Genomic DNA, 18,149 nt, shown 5'->3' on the forward strand with positions numbered 1-18,149 from the left:
AGGGCACGTGCCCGCTTCTCGGGCCAGCTGACTGCTCTGTGCCAGCCTCTGCATGGGTGTCCCCTGGGCATGAGGTGGAGAACACCGGCCTCTCGCTTTGTTAATTGGAATGCAAGGAACTCTGCTCACTTCCCCAGAGTCTCCAAAACGAGTGGTCGTAGAGCTGAGATGCCCTGTGTCCACCTGACCCTGGAGCCCCGCTTCCCCCCAGTGCTCCCCTGAAGGTCTGGCCATCCTGGCAGGCAGCAGAGGCAGCGGCGGGGCCTTTGGGACGAGGCCGTGCTGAGGCTGTGACGGGACAGGCATCGCGTGCTGTCGGAGCAGAGGGGAGCTCAGGTGCTGACCTGACGCTGCTATGAGGTGCAAACGCTGGGAAGGCCAAGGGGGGCTTCCTTCCTCGCCCCTCTGACCCACGAGTTTGTCGTGGCCATTCGCCGCCGCCCCCTGGGCTGATGTCCACGCCGCCCCGTGTATCTCTCCTTGGCCAGTTCAGCCCGTAAGGAAGCTAAAACGGGGTGCGAGAAAGAACACCTGGCTTTGGTGAGCGGTGCCGGTCTGTGTCCCCTACGTGCTGCCCCGGGCCACCGCCTCCGCAGAAGCCTGCATCCCCGGCCCCAGGTCACCAGCTGTGCTCAGTCACACGGATGCCTCTGCGTTCGGGGCTATATGTTGTCCATGGTTGGGGACCTGGGCTCGGGAGACAGACAGCCTGGTAAATCCCAGCTTCTTCTCCCTTGCTGAGGAGCGGGAGTTTGGGCAAATGCCTCAGCTCCCGGTATCCTCAAGTGGGACACGGGATGGTAGCGGCCACCTGCTCGGGCCGCGGGGAGGACCAGCTTGTATGAAACACGGAGAGCTTCCATCGGTGTCTGGCGCGCTGCGTGTATTCAAGCGATGGGAACAGTTCTGACGTTGGGAGCGGGTGGTCGCTCTAGGAGCGCTGTCTGAGGGGCAAGAGGGGCCCCTGGGGGCTGAGAGGCCTGGGAGGGCCTTGGGTAGAGCACAGCGGGGAAGACCGAGTGGGGAATGACCTGGTGGTCGCTGTTCTGCCTGTGTGTGTGTCTGCTGGGTGTGCTCACTCCGAGAAGGAAATACCAGTGCGACATCCAATTCTGTGGTCACTTGAGCCTTGAAATAATTTTCACCCACACAGACAGGCCCAAGTCTCCCCCTCATCACTGTGCCTCCCCTCCCCATTCCTTTAGACTTCATCTGGAGAGGGAGAAATGGAGAGAGCAGGGCCCGAACCCCAAGCAAAGGGCAGCGCCCTGGGAAGCGGGAAAACCTGAGAGGCCGGGCAGGCGTCGGGGGAGCAAAGGCGTGAGGAAGCCAGTGCTGTGACGTCATGTTTCTTCTCTCGAAAAATCACGGAACGGGGGGTGGGGGGGTGGGGACTGCTCTCACCGTGAGGAGTGCAGGCAAATTGCACCAGACCGGTGCCTGAGGCTTCCCACACTTCTGTGACCATTTGCCCCAGGCCTGCTTCTAGGAGGTTCTGGTAGATCGGCCTTGGCCGGACCCTGCTCCGAGGGTTAGTCGGATGATTTCGGGGCCTGCGACGCGTTGCTGTTTGTGAATTTCACCTGCAGTCCGCATGCTCTGCCCTCCCATGAGACCGCCCTTCCCCACTTGGGGTGTCGTACCGGACCTTGCTCAGAGGTCAGTCTGCAGTGCTCAGTGTGAGCATTCCCATCCAGGGGAAGGCCCTCGGGGGCCACAGCTCCTGCGCAAGATGGCTGGGAAACAGAGACCAGCTTTATTGTACCCCACTTGGCACTGGTACCTGGATTATACCCCTTGGTGTCCGGGTGGAGAAACCGTCCGCATCCCCGTGCTAACCGCTACTGCAGACTTAGTGACTACAAATGACGCGGCTTTATGATTTCAGAGTTCCAGAAGTCTGAGATGGGTGTCCTAGGGCTAAACCCGTGATGTCGGCAGGGCTTTACTCCTTCAGCAGGCTCTCAGAGAACCCGCTTCCTGGCCATCTCCGGTGTCTACAGGGCCCCTGCCTGCCTTGGCTGCTTCTCTCTCCCTCTTCAAAGCCCGCGGCCTGGCATCCTCCACTCGCTCTGATGCTCCTGCCTCCCTCTCTGAGGACTCTGACGTTGGCCCACCCGGATTCCCCGGACCGAGACCACCCCCACAGCGAAAAGCCTTAACTCACTCATGCCCACAAGTCCCTCTTCCAGACAGGGTCACGTTTTCACAGGTTCCAGGTAGCAGGGCATGGCCACCCTCGAGGGGCCCTTCTTCTGCCCCCGCACTCCTCTGTCCCAGGACCTCCTGGTGCGGGATCATTTCTTCCACAGTGGAGACCTGTGACCCTGCCCGAGTACCTTTGCCCCCGCTGCTTACAAGCTCTAGAGAGCGTGGGCAAGTCATGTCACCCTCTGTACCTCAGTTTCCCCGTCTGTAAAATGCCTCCTGAGACTGTCAGGATCACACGAGTGAGTTCATACCAGTGAAGTGTTGAGATGTTTTTGCTCTCCCTTGCAACTTCTCTCGGGATGGCCATGCCCAAGCTGGCTGCTTCTCTCGCGTGGTGCTTGTGTGGGTTGGGTGTGGCACACCGTGCGTGTCTGAAGGGCCGCGCTGGCCCGCACCCCACCGCTCAGTCCCTCCTTGTTCGTGTGGTTCCAGAAAGCTAGTGCACGGTGTTGTGTGGACCTCTTCGGGCTGGCAGCTTTTGCCTCCTCCTGGAGTTTTCTTGGAATAAATTCCCACTCTTGGCATCTTTGGTGAAAGCCTTCCAGCAGTGCCCTCAGAGGGTTCTAGAACGCATCCACAGTGCTGCTGCAACTTACTGGCAGTGGGTCTCCCCTTTCAGAATGCTGTTCGTGTGCCAGGTGCCAGTGCTGGGTAGCTGGCGTGGACAGGCAGACTTGCCCCTTGTCACAGAGCTTGCCTTGAGCAGGAGAAGTCCGTTGTTTGCTTGATAGGACTGACACAGTGCCTCATTATTCCTCTCATTTGCATTTCCTTGTTTACTGATTATAGGGCACAAAACACGGTTCTGTGGAGGACACATTCAGGTCTCGTGCCCCAGGACGTGCTATTTTCAATATTCTGAACTTGATCCTTTCTCTGGGTCTCTGTCTCCGCTGTGTACCCTACCCGCTATCCCTTGCCCCCGCCACCAGCAGTGTTCTGCTCTTTGCTGGAAACCATGCCGTGTTGCGTTCCTAGGGACGGATGTCATGGTGCGCTGCCTCAGGCTGCTGAAGGAATTCAAACGGAAGGTCGAGGACGACCATGACCAGGACGACGATGAGGACGAGGAGGTCATCTCCAAGGGAGTGCCCCCAGTGGACATTGTGTACGAGCGGGACATGCTCACGCAGACCTACGAACTCAGTAGGTCCCCTGCGCGCGTGCCTGCTGGCGTATGGGTCCCACGCACCGCAGACCAGGGCTCGCGAAGGAGAGGGCGTGTGGTTGAGACTGGGCAGCGGCAGGGAGCCCCGCGGTTCCCCGGAAGGGTCAGGCTTTGGGTCGGATCTGAGTGTGAGTAGTTGCTCTGTAGGACGGCAGCAAGGTCCTGAGCCTCCGTTCCCACATCTGTGCTCTGGGGATGCTCTGCACCCAGCACATGAGTGGGGCTGAGGAGGAGCAGAAATAGGACGTCAGAGCGGGGCCCTCCGTGGAAGGCACGAAGAAGCTGAGCCCTTAATACTCTAACGCAGACATTCAAGAGCTAGCTCGCGTCTTCTGAGATCTATCTAGACTTATTGCAGGCTCAGAGTTTGGTGAGGAGCGGGGAGAAAAGCATCTCTCCCCACTCTTCGCCCTTCCCCTGGATTCCCTGGAATCCACGTAAGACACCAGTGACCAAGAGCCGTAGACGGGGTGGCCCCAGGTCCCCATGGGGAGGAGCACAGGGGAGGAGGCACGGTGGCCACAGAATGCAAGTTGGCAGCCAGTACAAAGCAATGCCGGGGAATCAGCACAGACATTCTGAGGGGCTTTTTGGCATTTTTTTAAATCAACTCTTAATATCCCTCCAAATGGGTTCCTCAGAACATGTTTTGGGAAAAGCTATCCTCAACCTTCTTAGGCCAGCTTTGAGCAGGTAGTAACACATCCTAGTCCCCTCTTCTGATTCTTTTGGTGAAAGAAAGCGTAAGTGTGCCCTTGGCTGGGTGGGGGGAGATGGGGCAGAGGGAGAGGGAGAATCTCAAGCAGGCTCCATGCCCTGCGTGGACCCCAACGTGGGGCTCGATCTCATGACCCTGAGATCATGACTGGAGCCGAAATTAAGAGTCCGATGCTCAACTAACTGAGCCACCCAGGCGCCCCTCCCTTTCGTGCCGATGTTGATTTTTGTGTGAGTTCAAGGCTGCAAGCCCTCCTTTGTCTAGATGGCTCGTACCTGGCAGCCTCAGGTGCCCACCGTAGGAGGAAGTAAAGGGGCAACTATTTCTGAACACACACCTTTGCCGGCAAGCCTGCCCTGTGGTTCATGTACTTTACCGGGGGCGGGGGGCACCCCTGCCCCGACGCCTGCCAGGCTCCATCATGGAGTTCCCAGTCCCAGAGCCACTGAGTAGATTCCACAGGGCTTCTCGGAGGCACAGACAGTGACAGCATGTAGCGGGCCAGGAGCTGACAAAGTAGACGGAGCAGATGATAAAGCACAGTCGCTGGCCGCTCGCTTACTGCGGGGCCCTGCAGCACTCTGCCCCCCTCCGCCCCCACTGGCATTACGGGACACTGCTGGTTGAGGTGTTCAGAATGCATCTGAGTCTGCCCAGAAGGCCAGGGAAATGGAAAAAGTTCTTAATTTAAAACAATTAAAAAAAGAAGAAGAAGAAAGAAAGAAAGAATCGGTTTCATGGATCTGGAAAAGTCCATGTGAAAGAGTGAGCTCCCTGCTGCCGGGCAAAAGCGAGGTCGCCTGGAGCCAAGTGCACCCACAGCCGGCCACTTGGCATTTATGGCTCCAAGGGGAGAAGGCTGCATTGAAGCGTTTTGGAAGGAGGGCTCAGAGGCTCTTGGCCGGGGAGGGAGAATGGGGATATTTTATTCTGCATGTTGGTTCAGCACTTGGACGAGCCTGTGCTTCCCGAGGCGGCGGGACGGACTTGGCCTTGTGTGGGCGGGCGCCCTCGCAGAGGCTGCGGCTCACACATTTTCATTTCCCACAGTTGAGCGCAGAGGCACGAAAGGCATTTCCCAAGCTGAAATCCGAGTGGCTATGAACGTGGGAAAGCTGGAAGCCAGAATGCTGTGTCGTCTTCTTCAGAGGTTCAAGGTTGTCAAGGTAACATGGCGAGTCACGTGCCCGCTTCATTGTGTCTGGCCGCAGGCGGGGTGTGCTAGCCCAGGGCTGTCTCAGCCCGTCTCAGCCGCAGGTGGCTGCCTGCAGGCCACTCCCTGACGCTGGTGGTTGCTGGTTTCCCATTTAAGAACAGAATGAGCCTTCAGCCCTGAAAAGTCAGAAGGAGACGGGCCGCGTAGGGGGCATAGCCGTGTGGAGGCTCCGAGGAGGCTGGCTAACCTCTTTCAGCCCCTTCAGTCAAAGCAGGTGCTGTCCAGGAGCCCTGGCCCCCACTCAGGCCACCCGCGCTCTCGCCATCTGACTGGCTCCTAGGGGCAGTAGGTCGGCCGACCGTATGTGCCTGCTGGTCCCCTTTAGGAATCCGCCCGCACTCCGGCCCTGTCATTCCCTCTCTTCTTGCCAATATTTGGACCGTTTTGCTGGAAGGCATGATTACAGTCGAGCTGATGATTGCAGAACGCGTGACGTGTGCCTCGGCATGAGCTTGGCATATAGATGATGTTGCTCTTCCTACCGTTAAGGGCCCGGGGGAGCCCCTTTTCCCCTGTTCTGGAAGATGAGAATGAGTGTGGGTAGGTGATGGCCTCATTCTCCATCCCCAAGGCAGAGACCACGTGGAGCTGGTGACCTCCAGTCCGTGATAACATTTCTGAACCCTCGAACCCTGCATGGCTAACACTCAGTGCTCCCAAACCATCTCCTGTGGGCCTAGTCCTATGCCGGGCACTGGGGAGGTAGGGAGGGCCAAATTAGGACCCTGCCCTCCGGGAGCTCATGGTCCCATGGAGCAGATGCACGTCCAGGATGGCAGTGGGGGAAAACCATCTCCAACAGGCCTGTGGAAGCAGCAGCTGAGAGGGAGGGAACGTCCGTGGGGCCAGTGCGGGGCCCGGGCGGTGACAGAGCAGGTGCAGGAAAGATCAGGAAGCAGCCCTTCCAGCCCCTAGCGCACCCACGTGCGTGAGTATTTTCGCTCCCTCCGGCTGTGACTGAACACATCTCATCCCTTCCAGGGGTTCATGGAGGACGAGGGGCGTCAGCGCACCACCAAGTACATCTCCTGCGTGTTTGCAGAAGAGAGCGATCTGAGCCGACAGTACAAAAGGGAGAAAGCCCGGAGCCAGCTGCTGACCACCGTGAGCCTGGCCTCGGTGCAGGAGGAGTCACTCGTGCCTGAAGGGGAGGACGCCTTCCTGTCCGAGTCCGAGAGCGAGGAGGAGGGCGGCCGCAAGAGGAAAGGCAGAGGACCCCAGAGTGACGGGAAGTCCTGCTCCAGCGCCGGTCTCGCGGCCCGGCCTCACCACTCTGCCTCGGCGAAGGGTAAGGGGGTGCCCTCGGGGTGGGGGGGAGGGCGGGCAAGGCTGGGGGACACGTGTGCCCTCCGTCTGAGCTTCTGGCGATCTTCAGAAAACAGCCCGTTCAGTTTAGCGGACACCCGAGGCTCTCCTTGGTGCCGTCCTGACTGGGGACCTGTTGGTGTCACGGGATCTCGCAGTCCGTCAGTTCGGAGGAGATGATCACGTAGTGTGTCTCCTGGCTGCTGGCGAGTCAGTTCTCCTTAGCCGCTTTCAGTCTCTCTGTTGCGTTGTCACTAGTAAAGGGAGGGGTCCACTCAGCTTCCTCTGTCCCCTTCCTCCAGCCATCTGAGGCCCCCTCAAGTGTTTAGCTCAGTTAGAACTTTCGGAAACACGTGCAGGGTGGAGTCTGGCATCCAGCTGAGCAGGGTCGTGGGGCGGCGGGGAGGCATGTACCTGAGTCCTCCAGCCAGCCCCATGGAATCCTGGGCCTGCAGGGGGCTGGTCCGGCTGCCGAGCAGACGTGCCCTTCTCTGTCCCTCGAGGGGGCCGCAGTTCAGTCGTGCTCCCCACCACCCCCTCACTGCAGGCGGCTGGAAAGTCGGAAACCTCCACCCCCCGAAGAAGCAGCTGCCTTCCTCCCTAGGGGTGGCTGAGGAGCAACCCTGCCAGAGCTCTGCGAGCCGGGACAGCCTTCAGGACACCAGCTCCTCCTCAGAGCCTGGCGTGTCCTTCAGCTCCCGCAGCATGAAGAACAGCAGCGGCGACATAACCGTGATCGAAGAGGTCAGGCACGAAAACCCGAAGGTGAGCGCTCACGGTGGGGGGCGCCGGGGGCAGGTGGCCCTTGGCCTTCCCAGGTTTGCGCCTGAGAATCACGGCAACAACAGCAGAATCAGTAATGATACGAGCACTGCGCGGCTCACGGTCGCCTGGTGCGCCTCTCCGCCCGGCCAGCAAGCCGGCACTGCTGTTGACACAGCGTTTTCGTGTCCAACAACTTACTCTTTTTATTTAAATTTATTTTGGAAGGAAAAGTTGTTTAGATGAGCAGTTCTTCCCGCTCTCGGCTGGTTTAGCCTCCCAGGGGACATCTGACATGTCTGGACGAGGCATTTTTGCTGGTCACAGCTCGGGGAGCAGGGCCCCCGGCGTCTGGTAGGTGAGGCCAGGGACTGCTGCTTAATCTCCTAGAATGTGCGAGGCCAGCCCACAGGAGAGACTTACCCAGCCCCAGACGTCAGCAGTGCCGGCGCTGAGAAGCCCTGCCTTAGCTGGAAGGCCGGTATCACTGGCCGCGAGCGGAAGGTAATTATAAAATAGATAAAGGAAAACCGAAACTGTTCAGTACGTTCTGGCCAGATGCTGTTGGTGGTCGCGGCGTTAAGGACGCAGTAGAATCAAATGCTTTTCATCAGCCTAATTAGAAAGATTAAAAAGGCAATTGACACAGGAGCGCGGCTCTCGTGATGTGATTCAGTTCACCTTAGGCCGTCCTTTGTCACTTGAACGTGCCTCGCCGGATCCCACCAGGGGCGCCTCCTGGCCTCAGCAGCACAGCGTCAGGGCGAGGCAGCCTGCGCTGGGCATGGCTGGGATCCGGGTGGCTTTCAAGGCTGTTCTGCTCTTTTGCTGAGGCCTCACGACACTCCGTGAGGTCGATGTTGGGTCTCGGCCAGGACGAGACCCGGGAGGCCTCTGGGGAGTGAGTGACTTGCCTGCTTGATGGATGCAAAGTAGGGACCAGAACCCACGTGTGTGCAGCTCCCCCCTTGCTTCTCCCTTGCTGGCGTGGAGGCCTGTGCTTTTGGCCCAAGCCTTACGGCAGAAGCAATGAAGCATGGGGTTGCAAAGGTTTTCTATGGATTTTTCCAGAAACTCGTAGGCCTTTCCTCATCTTTGGGTGGCATAACTTCTGAAGTCCCGGTTGGGACTGTGTTGCACTGAAAAAACCTGCCAGCAGGTGGATGCCAGCAGGTTCTGGAGGGTCTGCCTTGCTCCCCACTCCCCCACCCCCACCCCCACGGCACCTTCTGCTCAGGCTCACATGTCTCCAGTGCACGCACGCTTCCTCCAGGTCCTAGAATTCCCCCGCTTGCCACCTGGCTCAGCTCTTTCTCTGCCTTTTAGAAATCGGCTCCCTAAGTAACAGAGGAATGCTGTCCTCCTTTCTGTCGTGGGCCGAGAAGAGGGCGTGAAGGCCGTATCTGGAGGGCCGTGGGCCAAGCATGTCTTCACCTTGCTCTCCAGCCGCCGATCCCCCGCCCTGGCAGTGGCCGTGCTGCTCATGCGGTTCCCCTCCAGAATGTTTGCTTCGATGCGAGAGAGCATAGAGGTCTCTCTCCCGAGCCTCTTCTTGAATCTTGAACCCTTTTGAGCTGATCCCCCTTCGGGAAAGAACCGTGCCTCTCCTGAAGCACCCCGGCCCTCGGCAGGGAAGTGATCGGGGGCTGGCTCTTTTCATTCTCCGGAAAGCGCCGCTCTGAGTGAGGAGGGCGTCCTGCGCAGGGGCCCTGGGCCGCCATGGGGTGCTCATTTGTGCCAAGTGATGTGCAGGAAGTATGCTGGAGTCAGGATTTCCCCTCCCTTCCTGGGACACGCAGGGGCTTGAACAAATCTGCTCCAAGTGCACATGGAGCGAGTTCACGGAAACTCTTAGAAGGCCGGAGCCGGGAAGAGGACCGTGGGCATTTCAGCAGGAACGGGAAAGAGCGCTTCTCTGCTCCCCTTGTCTGTCCTTTGGCACACATCCTAACGTACGAGGGGCACCTGCATGAACCCAGCCCACCCCTGCTTCTGTCCGATATTCCCAGAGACACATGGTCCTCTTGACTTTTCCTTCCTGAAACGTGGGCGTAGAAACTGCCAAAAGAGGCAGAGCGCGCCCGCGGGGATGGTGTCTGGCCCCCGACCGCACCGAGCCCGTGTGTTCTCACTCTCTCGGTCCCTGTTCTAGGAGAGCGGCGGTTCCCAGAAGACGGGGAAGCATGGCCCGGGCCAAGACAAACCCCACGAAACTTACCGGCTGCTCAAACGCAGGAACCTGATCATAGAAGCGGTCACCAACCTGCGCTTAATCGAGAGCTTGTTCACGTAAGGGGCCGTCTGTCCGTCTGTCTGTGCTCACTGTGCATCTCAGGCCAGCTGGCTGTCACAAGTCACGGAAATGACCGAGCAGCTTCTGAGTCAGAAGATTCCCCTAGCTGCCCCATGTAGGAGGGAGGGCTTAGCACTTGTTCGGGTGATTCAGAAAGTGTAGACGCTGAGGAGCGTCGAGGCCCTAGACAGGGAGATTGAGGGAGCGAGAAGCGGAAGGTGGGGGAGGTGCCGGGCCCTTCTCTTTCCTTAGAGAAGAAACTTGGACAACCAGTAACGTCAGCTAACTAACTCTTCTTAGTTCTGCGTGGAATGTTTGGCTCAAATACGGTCGGATGTGAAAGCAGAAATAGAGATGTAGGTAGAGCATGTGTGTCTAGGCTGGCTCTGTGCGCGTAGGGCCCCGTGCCCCGTGGGGGGTCCTTCTAACCCACCATCACCACCGCTTCCCGGCCACCTCTGTCTTCTGAGGCACCAGCGTCAGAGCCGCTCAATTAGAAGGAGCCTTGCCCTTGGCCTGTGGGCCTCATCCTAATTCTCTGAGGCCTCGTCCCCACCTCTGTGCCAGGAGAGGTTCGGCTGGGCCTTCCTCACGTCCTGCTGGCCCTGCCCTTCAGTTATCCGTGATCTGGAAATGTCCCTGCAGCCCCTCCGTGAGATCTAGGGGGTGGTTGCACAAGGAGAGGAATCAGAAAGAGCTGCGGACCTGAGGGTCGACTGCAGGAGCCTGGTCTGGGAGTTAAGTGAGCATGGAGACAGGGTGAAGACAGATCTCCATCACGGCATTGAGGGTCCCCCCGCCCCCTCGAGTCATCCTCAGGAATCACGAGCTCCCATTAGTTCCCCCGGGGAAAGGCTCAGCACGGGAAGCTGCCGTGAGTGCCGGCTTCTCTTGAGCCGCCTCGGGATGAGATTGTTGGGAATACTAACCTCTTTTTGTGTGACACCCCAGAATCCAGAAAATGATCATGGATCAGGAGAAGCAAGAAGGCGTGTCCACCAAGTGCTGTAAGAAGTCCATCGTCCGCCTGGTGCGCAACCTGTCCGAGGAGGGCCTCCTGAGGCTGTACCGTACCACGGTCATCCAGGACGGCATCAAGAAGAAGGTGCAGGCTCCCCTGGCGCCCCCCATGCCGGCCTCCTGCTCTCGGAGGCTTCCTTGTCGGGCTTCTCTTGCCCTCGTCCGATTTCACTTGTTCCCTTGCTGCCAGTAACTCAGTCGCGCGTTGTGCCTCCTCATCTGGGGAGCAGGGGCCTTGCCGGCTTCCTGGGGAGGCTGGAAACGCAAAGGCAGGATAATGTGCTTGGACCTTGGGGCCGCATGTGTGCGCCCAAGAGCAGGGGTCCGGCGCCCAGGCCCACCCTGAGTGACCCATCAGAGTCGGGCAGAGCCTGCTGGTGGAGACTCTAGCCGAGGAAGGTGTAGACTAGGGCACCAAGAATGATTTCCATGGAGATGCGAGGAGCTATCCCCCAAGGAAGTGCCGGTGGTCACTCAGGATGCCCTGAGCACCCGTGGATCTGTCTTGAGTTTATCCGTTTCTATGAAATTTAAAGTTGGGGGCCATTCCCTTAGCAACTGGAGCTCACAGCTCTGCATGTGTCTTAAGGCGTAGAGTTTTCAGGGTCAGAGTAATTGGAGAGAGCCCCACCGGGCCCAGAGACAGAGGGCCGGTGCTGCGGGGGCAGGCACTGGGAATTGCCTGACCCTTTTTTTGTGGCTGCGTCGTAAATCTCTTCCTTAAGAAAACTGTGCTTTGATGTGGCGTTTCCTTAATAAGCTGGCAAGGTCATCTCTGCTTTTTTACTTTATCTTATTTTTTGGTTTGAAGTGTGAGAAACAGAGCTGCGTGAGAAATGACTTACACCGTTTCTGCCCTTCTGGGTGGGCAGCTCTCACCCTTTTCCTGTCTGCTCTCTCAGTCCCCGTGACCTTGTCCTTCTTCCTCTGCCCCCAACCCCTGGCAGCCTGTCCTCCCCTGGAGCAGGCGGTGGGGGGAGGGGGTCCTGTGTTGAGCTCTCTCATTGAAGGGCAAAGCCCCCACCCCTCAGCTGTAGCCCCTCAGATTTCTGAGCAGTTACTTAGGAGGGGGTGGGTGGCCTTCTCATCTGGGGAGAAGGAGAATTCTCAGGACGGTGATGAGGGCAAGAGAGTCTCCCCCAGTCCAGGAGTGGCCCGGGAATCTGCCATGTGTCCAGCTCCTGTCTGCCCTAGTGTCCAGCAGGTGGTGTGGAGGGAGAGGGTGGGCCAGAGTGCCAGGCGTAAGCAGACAGATCCAAGACCTCAGACACAAGGGCACGTTGGTCTTCACTCCTGCGTCCTGCCCACTGGGCCGTCAGGGAGCGGGCCGGCCGCTGGGCCATTGCCCGTGGGAAGTGGGAATGCATTGTGTTTGCTCAGTGCGTGTGAGCGTTCCGAGGTGTTACCCAACTGCATCTCACCAGAGCCTCGCAGAATCCCCACAAAGTTGGCAGGGCGCGGGTGAAGGGTCCCCCTTCTGGGGCTACTCCGCATTCCCTGCCGTCCGCTGCGTCTCCCCTTGGGCCACGGTCCACATGAGGCCTGCTGGCCAGAGCCATCCATCTAGGAGACTTGACCTTGCTCTGTCCTGCCGGCAGCAGAGGTGGAAGAAAGGCCTGGCTCTCCGGGGGCTGTGGCCGGAACGCCTCCCATCTCTCACCCAGCCACCACCCTCGCACCCTCCTCATCTCCACCGAGCTCTTCCCTTTGTCACCCCAGATAACACGCGTGCAGTGGTCACCACCGGAACTGTTCAGCTTCAGCACCCTGGGAGAGGGAAGAGAACAAAAGAAGCTCTAAATCCTCCGCCAGTTGGTTTAGACGCGGGCCTGGCAGGAGTCCCACGATGGCACTCTCAGCGAGGGGGGGATTAATGAAAGCTGCTTACCTTTTCCAGATGGAAGCTCTCGGGACTCGCGGGCGGCTCTGGGAAATTCTCAGATAGCTGCACTGGGGTAGCAGGAGCGGGCCACCAGGTAGCGGCAGAGGCCAGGGGTCGGGACAGCCCAGCCGGGGGACTGCCAGGCGGCCGGCTCTCTTTCCAGGGCAGACATTCCTCCTGAGCCGAGCAGCATGTCTCTGGTGGCGGAGCTCGAGGAATTTTGATGCCAGAAATCATAATGGCCTTTCATTTTGGTCCCAGACATCTCCTGGAAATGCTAACGAGAACAGGTGGCACCCACCGAGAAGCGAGGTGCAGAGTTAGGGCTCCCTCTGCATTTCGCCTGCCCCCTTCTGGGAAACTCTGACCTCTCACTCCGCAGGTGGATCTGGTCGTGCACCCGTCCATGGACCAGAATGACCCGCTGGTGAGAAGTGCCATCGAGCAGGTCCGTTTCCGGATCTCCAATTCCAGCACAGCAAACAGGCAAGTGGCGGCCCCCCAAAGAAATCGACGGGCAAGCTGTCTGGTCTTTGTGTCCCTGCCCATAGCACTTTTGCCCTTTATACTCAGGCAAGACCAGTGTATTCATGGGTTTAGGAGTAATTTCTGGATTTTTTTTTTTTTTTAAGATTTTATTTGAGAGAGAAAGAGCACAAGCTTGATAAGCAGAGGAGTAGGGGAGAGGGAGAAGCAGACTCCCCATTGAGCAGGGAGCCTGTAGCAAGGCTCGATCCCCAGACTCTGGGATCCCCAGACCTAAGCCAAAGGCAGACGTTTAACTGACTGAGCCACTCAGGTGCCCCCAATTTCTGGATTTTTAAGGGGAAGAAAAAGTGGCCTAACGTTCTTCATTCCACTCTGCCTAATGGTGTTGACAGAGCACTCTGACTCACAGGCCCTGTGAAGTAGGAAGCTCACTCGGTCTCCTGGTGGCTCACAGTGAGCTTACTTGCCTTTCTGAGGCCTTCTCTAATTTTGTTCATAAACTATCTCACGGACTGAGAAAGCTCAGGGCCGGAAGAAAATTCTTAGCTGAGCTTAAGCTGGACGTGGCCGATGGGCAGGCACAGGGTTCCATGGGGATCGCAGACCTTGGCTTATGTACTTGGAACTGGGTTGCTGATGGATTTCGCATCAATTCCTGATCTCTAGCACTTCTTCTTTTTTTTTTTTTTAAATGTATTTTTTAAAAACATGCAAGCAGGGGTGAGGGGGCAGAGGGAGAAGGAGAATCTCTGTCAGGCTGCCTGCTACACAGAGCCTGACACGGGGCTCGATCTCCCCACCCTTCGATCATGACCTGAGCCAGTCACGAGTCGGATGCTTTGAGGATGGAGCTGCGCCCAGGCGCCCCAGGTCTCTGGCATTTCTGAAAGTGTCCGAGGACCCAGCACATTGACTACCTTTCTTTCAAGGTAGCAGCTGGCCAGTAGGTGGGGTGCCCTCGGCAGGTCCCCACAGCCCGTCACTCCCGAATGTCCAGTGACCCAACACACTTTTTTCATTCACATCATCTGCTTGCCTTCGACAGGCAGCGGAGGTGGAAACTCCAGGGTCCGGTGGCTGCGTCCAATTGCCGAGGGCGGACCGTGTCCGCCTCCCCAGTCCTCCCCCCGGCATGCTGTTGACCTTGTATTTGAACCGCAGGGTGAAGGTGCCCCAGCCGCCAGCACCTCAAGAAGTTGAAGAGGAAAGTCAAGGAACAGAGGGTCCAAGCGGATCAGGAGACTCTCAGCCGAATGCTTCCTCTAAACCAGAAAGCGGACGGGTGAAGAGAACCGATGAGAAGATGGGCATCACCCAGCTCAAAAATTACAGCCCTGTTATAGGTAAACTAGCGGCTCCCCGTGGGCGTCTGGCACCGCGCCCTGGGTGTCTGCACGGCGACGTTTGAGTCCCTTGCTGTGCCACGTTCTGGTATGGGGCTGTGGTTGGAAGAAGCAGGTCTCAATCGCTAGCTGGGTCATGGAGGTGCTGGCACCATGGCTGCCGCTGGCCTCAGTTTCTCCATCTGCACAGTGGGCATGCTTCTTGCCCTGCATACTTCACAGGGCTGTCAGGAGGCTTGGGTGAAACTGTGCCAGGTCGTACCTAACATGAGGAGTTAGTCATAAAGGTGAGTTCGTTCTGCTCAGTGTCTGTGGGCTGGAATGTTCACTAAGCTACGGAAAATTGGTTTCTCCTGACCTCATACCCCTCCTAGTAGTTACGGTCATTGAGGACTTTGAACATCCGTATGATTTTCCCAGAGTCTGTTCTCTGACAAGGCTGCCTCTTCCCTGGGCCCCCACCAGGCCGCCCAACGTGAACATGCGTGGGGCAAGTGCCAAAGGCCCGGGCAGGGGCGGGGGGCGCTTTGCAGCTTCACACCTCTCCTGGCCATAAACATGCACATTGGCAGAGGAGGACAGAGGTGACTCGGCAGGGCATAGACTATGTCCTGGTTGGGGGCACATGGCCCCGGAGACCTGCAGTCCGAGGCAGAAGAGGCCATCTGTGACCTCCCTCTCTGCTCATCCTGTCCTAGCAGTGCAGCCTGCCTTCCGTCTTCTGGGCTTAGGCCCTGAGAGGCTGTCCCGGGCAGGAGCAGGTGCGGCCGACCAGTGCCCGCACTTGCGCAGACAGGAGACGGTGTACGTGTCCCTCCAGCGGGCATGGTGGTGGAGGAGGGCCTCCTGGCCACCCGTCCTCTCCTCCTGCTCCTGTGGCTCCTGCCCCCTCACCTGGCTTCTCTCCCTGGGAAAAGCTGGGCAAGACTTCATTTGTGTCAACAAACAGGATGCTTTCAAAGAACCTCGAAATGGGGGTATTTTACACAGCCCCATCAAGCCGGGCAGGTGCCGTGTGTGGAGGTTCGGCAGGCCCTCTCCGGCTCACTGCAGCTCACCTGCTGCGCCCTCCTCCGCCCTTCCTGCACGCATCACTGCGGCCTCCTGGCCCTCTGTCGAACGTGCCGGGCACATGCGTGTCTCCAGCGCCTGTGCTTGTCCCCGGGAGGGCACATCCCCAGGTAGCTGCGTGCCTTCGTCCTGCCCCCTTGAGGACCTTGCCTGTCCTCTAGGTGAGATTACGGTTCCCTCCCCCTTCCTCACTTTCTTTTCTGATACGTGATTCTAAGTATCTGGTTATCTGTGCCCTTTGCCCTGGAAAGTAAGTTGGGTGAGAGTAAGGATGTGTGCGGTCTCCTGGCACGTGGGGCGTGGCGGCCCTCGGTGGTTCTGGAGCGCACCGGTGGGCGTTCTCAAGCATTGCCCCGCCCGCTGTCTCGCCTCAGTTCCAGGACTCGGCCGCTCTCTAGGATTTCTGCCCAAAATGCCTCGCCTACGGGCAATACACGTGTTTCTGTGGTACTTAATCTACGGGCATCCCACCAGCCGCCTGGGGGACAAGCCGGGCCTCGGCAGTACGAGGAGAAGACAGGACCCAGGCAGGGTGGGAGTCCCGCCCTCCTCCAGAAGTAACCTGGGGGCCTCCTCTGATGCCCCGCCCAAGGACCGGCAAGATGGAACCATCCTGGAGACCGAAGTGGAGCCCCCCACGGAGAAAGGTGAGGTGCTCCCAAGGAGTCCTAGAGCCGCCTCCTCCTGAGCATCTGAACCGGCTGAATCCCCACGGTGCCCTCCTCAACCCGGAGGCCTCCGGCCTGACAAGAAGGGTTTTACCCGAGTTTGTGATGAGAGGGAGTCAGGACCTGCTGGGACGATGTCATGCCCCCGCCATGAGTGGGACCTTTCCTGTGGCGCTGATCCCGATTCTCTCCTAGTGTATGTGGATGAAGCCTCGTGGAGACGCTACGTCCCTCCCATCCCAGTCCACAAGGACTTCGGCTTCGGCTGGGCCCTCGTCAGTGACATTCTTCTCTGCCTGCCTCTCTCCATCTTTGTTCAGATTGTGCAAGTCAGTTACAAGGTACTGATGGCTCCCAGGGCTGTTGCGGGCGCTAGTCCCCGAGCTGTAGGCCCGAAACCCTGTGTTCACCCAGTCAAGGGAAAATGCTTCGAGACTTGCAGGTCTCTCGATGCAAGGATGGAGGGTGGGAGGAAAAGATGGGACGGACGGACGGATGGATGGACGGACGGACGGACGGATGGATGGACGGACGGACTGGTGGACGGATGGATGGTTGGATGGATGGACGGACGGACGGATGGATGGATGGATGGACGGATGGATGGATGGTTGGATGGTTGGACGGATGGATGGACGGATGGACGGACGGATGGATGGATGGATGGACGGACAGACAGATGGATGGATGGATGGACGGACGGACGGATGAATGGATGGTTGGATGGTTGGACGGATGGATGGACGGATGGGTGCGTCGAAGGAAGGAAGGGAGCATAGGTGATGGAGAGAGATGGTGGAAAGAATGGATGGGCAGACGGGCAGATCGGATGTGTGGATGGGCGGGTGCATAGCAGGAAGGACGGGTAGCTGGATGGATGGGGAGGGAGGATATATGGGATGCTTGGGTAGAGAGAGAGAGGATTGGACAGGCATAGGGTTGCCTGGTAGGTCAAGGGAAATACTTTAAAGACATGTTCTTAGAGTTAGTGCAGTCAGATTGAAAGACTGGCAAGTAATTATGTTGTCACCATAAAGTACATTTTAGAAATTCGGTAAAGACAGCAAAAGGAGAAAAATGGGTACAGAGAGACCACTGCCCAGTAAGTGGTGCGTGTATTGCATGATTCTCGTCATTGACCCTGGCCTTGAGGGTGAGCTGATCCTGAATATGACCTCTTAGGTAGACGACCTTGAGGAGTTTCTGAATGACCCTCTGAAGAAGCACACGCTGATCCGCTTTCTGCCCAGGCCCGTCCGGCAGCAGCTCCTGTACAAGAGGTGAGGCTCTCGGGATAGAGGCGGACTGGCCGAGGGTCTGGCAGCCCGCCTGAAGCGAGGGCTCTGAGTGATCATTCACCAGGAAGGTGGGAATGGTTCTGCCTGCCAGGTCGTAAAGACACGAGGCTCTCCTTCATTCAGCGGGCCTAGGAGCCTTGTGGATAAAGCACAGGGGCACAGGAGGTGCAGGCTGGTGAATTTTATTTCTGCATTTCAAGGTTAAAAGAACCTAAAGTCTGCCGATAGAGACTGCAAGTGTTGGGGAGGGATTTCCCTTTTGCCTCCTGCATTTGAGAATCAGTTCCCATGTAGGATCGACGCTCCACTGCCCTGGCTGGGTGTTGAGAAGGGGCAGAATCGGGCTTTCCTCGCCGGGATGGCCTGAGGCCAGTCCTCCAGTGCCCACGAGCTGGAAGGGGGTGGCCACGAGCGAGTGGCATCCGTCAGCCGAGTGTGCGACCCTCTGACCGTCAAGTGTACAACCCTCTGACCCCCGCTGAGCTCGCAGCGATTAGAACCCCCTCCCCTTTTCCCAGACGTTACATCTTCTCTGTGGTGGAGAACCTTCAGCGGCTGTGCCACATGGGGCTGCTGCAGTTCGGCCCCACGGAAAAGTTTCAGGATAAAGACCAGGTAATGTCTCTCACGCCTGAGTGAATGGCGCTCCTGATGGCAGAGGTTTCCGGGCGGCTGACCTGCGGCGGTTCTGAGGTTCTTTCTTCG

General features: G+C 58.2%; 1 protein-coding gene across 3 annotated transcripts in view; it reads left to right on the forward strand.

Annotated features, from left to right (window-relative positions):
• GTF3C1 (general transcription factor IIIC subunit 1) overlaps positions 1-18,149 on the forward strand; it is a 68,376-nt gene that overhangs the window by 25,356 nt on the left and 24,871 nt on the right. For 2 of the 3 annotated variants that reach the window (XM_059154772.1, XM_059154771.1), the window contains exons 7-19: positions 3,190-3,357; positions 5,148-5,263; positions 6,295-6,601; positions 7,166-7,383; positions 7,771-7,884; positions 9,533-9,669; positions 10,625-10,778; positions 12,958-13,061; positions 14,226-14,407; positions 15,853-16,125; positions 16,342-16,487; positions 17,329-17,426; positions 17,963-18,059. In XM_059154772.1, coding sequence (XP_059010755.1) covers positions 3,190-3,357; positions 5,148-5,263; positions 6,295-6,601; positions 7,166-7,383; positions 7,771-7,884; positions 9,533-9,669; positions 10,625-10,778; positions 12,958-13,061; positions 14,226-14,407; positions 15,853-16,125; positions 16,342-16,487; positions 17,329-17,426; positions 17,963-18,059 — 2,114 coding nt within the window. The remainder of the gene's footprint in view (positions 1-3,189; positions 3,358-5,147; positions 5,264-6,294; positions 6,602-7,165; positions 7,384-7,770; positions 7,885-9,532; positions 9,670-10,624; positions 10,779-12,957; positions 13,062-14,225; positions 14,408-15,852; positions 16,126-16,341; positions 16,488-17,328; positions 17,427-17,962; positions 18,060-18,149) is intronic. The other variant, XM_059154773.1, reaches the window with a different exon arrangement.

Source organism: Mustela lutreola, chromosome 17 (genome assembly GCF_030435805.1).
Source record: "Mustela lutreola isolate mMusLut2 chromosome 17, mMusLut2.pri, whole genome shotgun sequence".
Lineage (NCBI taxonomy): Eukaryota > Metazoa > Chordata > Mammalia > Carnivora > Mustelidae > Mustela > Mustela lutreola.